The 2,134-nt window shown below is 36.4% G+C and overlaps 1 protein-coding gene across 2 annotated transcripts; it reads right to left on the bottom strand.

Annotated features, from left to right (window-relative positions):
* Nucleotides 1–27: 27 nt before the first annotated feature.
* LOC100635417 (UPF0676 protein C1494.01-like) lies at nucleotides 28–2,026 on the bottom strand. Of its 2 annotated transcripts, none has more exons than XM_003391053.2 (5): nucleotides 1,794–2,026; nucleotides 1,507–1,625; nucleotides 1,393–1,456; nucleotides 721–837; nucleotides 28–422 (listed from the first exon to the last, which is right to left on the bottom strand). In XM_003391053.2, the coding sequence occupies exons 1-5, from the start codon at nucleotides 1,932–1,934 to the stop codon at nucleotides 81–83; spliced, it is 783 nt and encodes a 260-aa protein (XP_003391101.1). In that variant the 5' UTR covers nucleotides 1,935–2,026; the 3' UTR covers nucleotides 28–80. The 2 variants fall into 2 exon arrangements, with proteins under 2 accessions (XP_003391101.1, XP_019861329.1); XM_020005770.1 differs by having other exon boundaries at nucleotides 1,680–1,887.
* Between the last annotated feature and the right edge of the window lie 108 nt (nucleotides 2,027–2,134).

Here is a 2,134-nt window from a genome sequence, read left to right as displayed (position 1 = left end):
AATAATAATAATAATAATCATAATACTGTTAGATCTAGAGGGAGTTTAGGAGACTTTTGGTCTCCCATATTTGGTCTAGGTCACTGAAATCTCCCTTTTTTAGCTTTTGGTCTCTCATATTTAGTCATTAAGTCTCCCGTGTTTAGTAAGNCTGGTCTCTTAAAGTCATTTCTAGATCTAACACTGTCAATATTAATGATACTCATAATGTAGGTATCATGGAGCACCTGGAGTCCTCCGCTGGGGTCCTGAAAGAGTAAAGTTATTGATCCATAGTCCACGTGCTCTCCGCACCTCAACTGGCCAGGTTTAACGGCAGCTGGTGAAGGAAGAGGAGGATAGTACAGAACACGTGCCGTCGTGTAACTAGGTATTGTAGTATTGGATAGGTTTTGATGATTTTTGACGAAGAATTGTGGATCCTAGAAAAATGATAGTAAATTTAAGAATTTGGAAAAAAAATTAATTTTGATCTGAGCTATAACTTTCTACCCAAAATAAGTACATATACATGTATCAAAAAATGTTATGAAATTTAGAATTCTCATCTTTTCATTTTTGCAAAATTTGGCCCGAGACATAGTAAAGGGACTTTTGTCCCATTTTTGAGCAACTTTAAAAATTTGTAAAAAAATCTAATTTTGCTCAAAACAGCTAAAACATTCTACATTTAAACATTCTACTGTCATTCAATGATGTTTGATAGATCGTACTGTATACCTGGAGCTTTAAAGCATGACCCATCACTTCTAGTATCTTCAGTGCTAGTGTCCTACTAGTGCCTAATATTTCAGTCATTACCGGTTTAAAATCAGACACTTCATCATCTGGATACACCTATAACAATAATATTAATTAATAATATTTATCAGAAACTGAGCCACATAAGAATCAATCAAAAATTGTACATATTAGTAGTAACCAGGGGCGTATCTAGGAATTAGGGAAGGGGGGTGCTAAGGGTGTGTGAAGCGCGCCGTGATTTTGGCCACACCCACTTTTACGGCGGTAAAACGGCCTTTTCCTGCATTTTCGTCAATTACGGATGGGGCCAAGATCATTTCAAGCATACTGCTATGTTACTGGTACTTCTGATTGCTCCTTAAAGAACTGGAAACTGCTGAAATCATGATCAGGGGGCTAGATAACTTTGTTAAGAGGCTTGGTAGTGATGCAAGAGTCCAGGACTTCAGTAATTTTTTCTGAGCCCAGCCCTGAGGGGGGTGCTCAAGCCCCCTCAGCCCCCCCCCTAAATACGCCTCTGGTAACCATTATTTTACTGCCTGGGATACATGAGTGTTAATACTAAATGCATTATTATACTCCTCTAAACACAATACACACAAGCATAAATGCCAAAATGCATCACTTATTCAACTACTAAAAACTCACACATTCAGTTGGTGAGCAAATATTAAAAGCTTCTTTTAAGTCACCTGGTTTCGTTGGATCAGTACTAAATAAATAAGTATTATAGCTATTTAAATTAAAATGTCCACAGCATACTCTTCCTGCTCCATCTCTACGTAGCCATTGTTTCCTGAAGTGTTTGTTCGTGAGTACTTCTTCTTTGATTCATGTGGCAACTCAAAGAACTTCTTAGCAACAGAAAATGCCTCATCAACCTACAAAAAGAACATTATTATTATTATTATTATCAATTTAGTGAAGTTCAGTACCATACATAATGAAACAACAATATAAGACAAACTAGTCATGATTAGCTAGTACTGTAGATGAACTACACAAAGGGAAAACAAACGAAAAACGCATGATTAAAACTAATGTATTACCAGAGGTCTTCTTATGCCATGATTAGTTATGAATACAAATCCAACAGTAGTGAATGCCGAGTGTATTTCTTGTACCTGAGGACAGGTACTTACATCAAGACATGATAAAACATCTTTGAAATCAACGACAGGAACCGCCATACTGTTTCCTGCAAATTGAGCCACACCTTCTAGTTTTGAAACATCAAAACAAAAACTAATCTATATAGATCTACCACAGGCACAAACAATTATTAATGNGGGCAAATATTAGCAGATCTGATGCTGTAATCAGAAAAGAGAAATGCAGAATTACTTTCTGCCCATTAATTTTTTTGTCTCTGCAAATGTCTATCCGTGTA

The sequence above is a fragment of the Amphimedon queenslandica genome, unplaced genomic scaffold (assembly GCF_000090795.2).
Source record: "Amphimedon queenslandica unplaced genomic scaffold, v1.1 AMPQUscaffold_10951, whole genome shotgun sequence".
Taxonomy (NCBI): domain Eukaryota; kingdom Metazoa; phylum Porifera; class Demospongiae; order Haplosclerida; family Niphatidae; genus Amphimedon; species Amphimedon queenslandica.
Note: the sequence above shows the minus strand (reverse complement) of the source record. Positions and strands in the feature narration are given on the sequence as shown.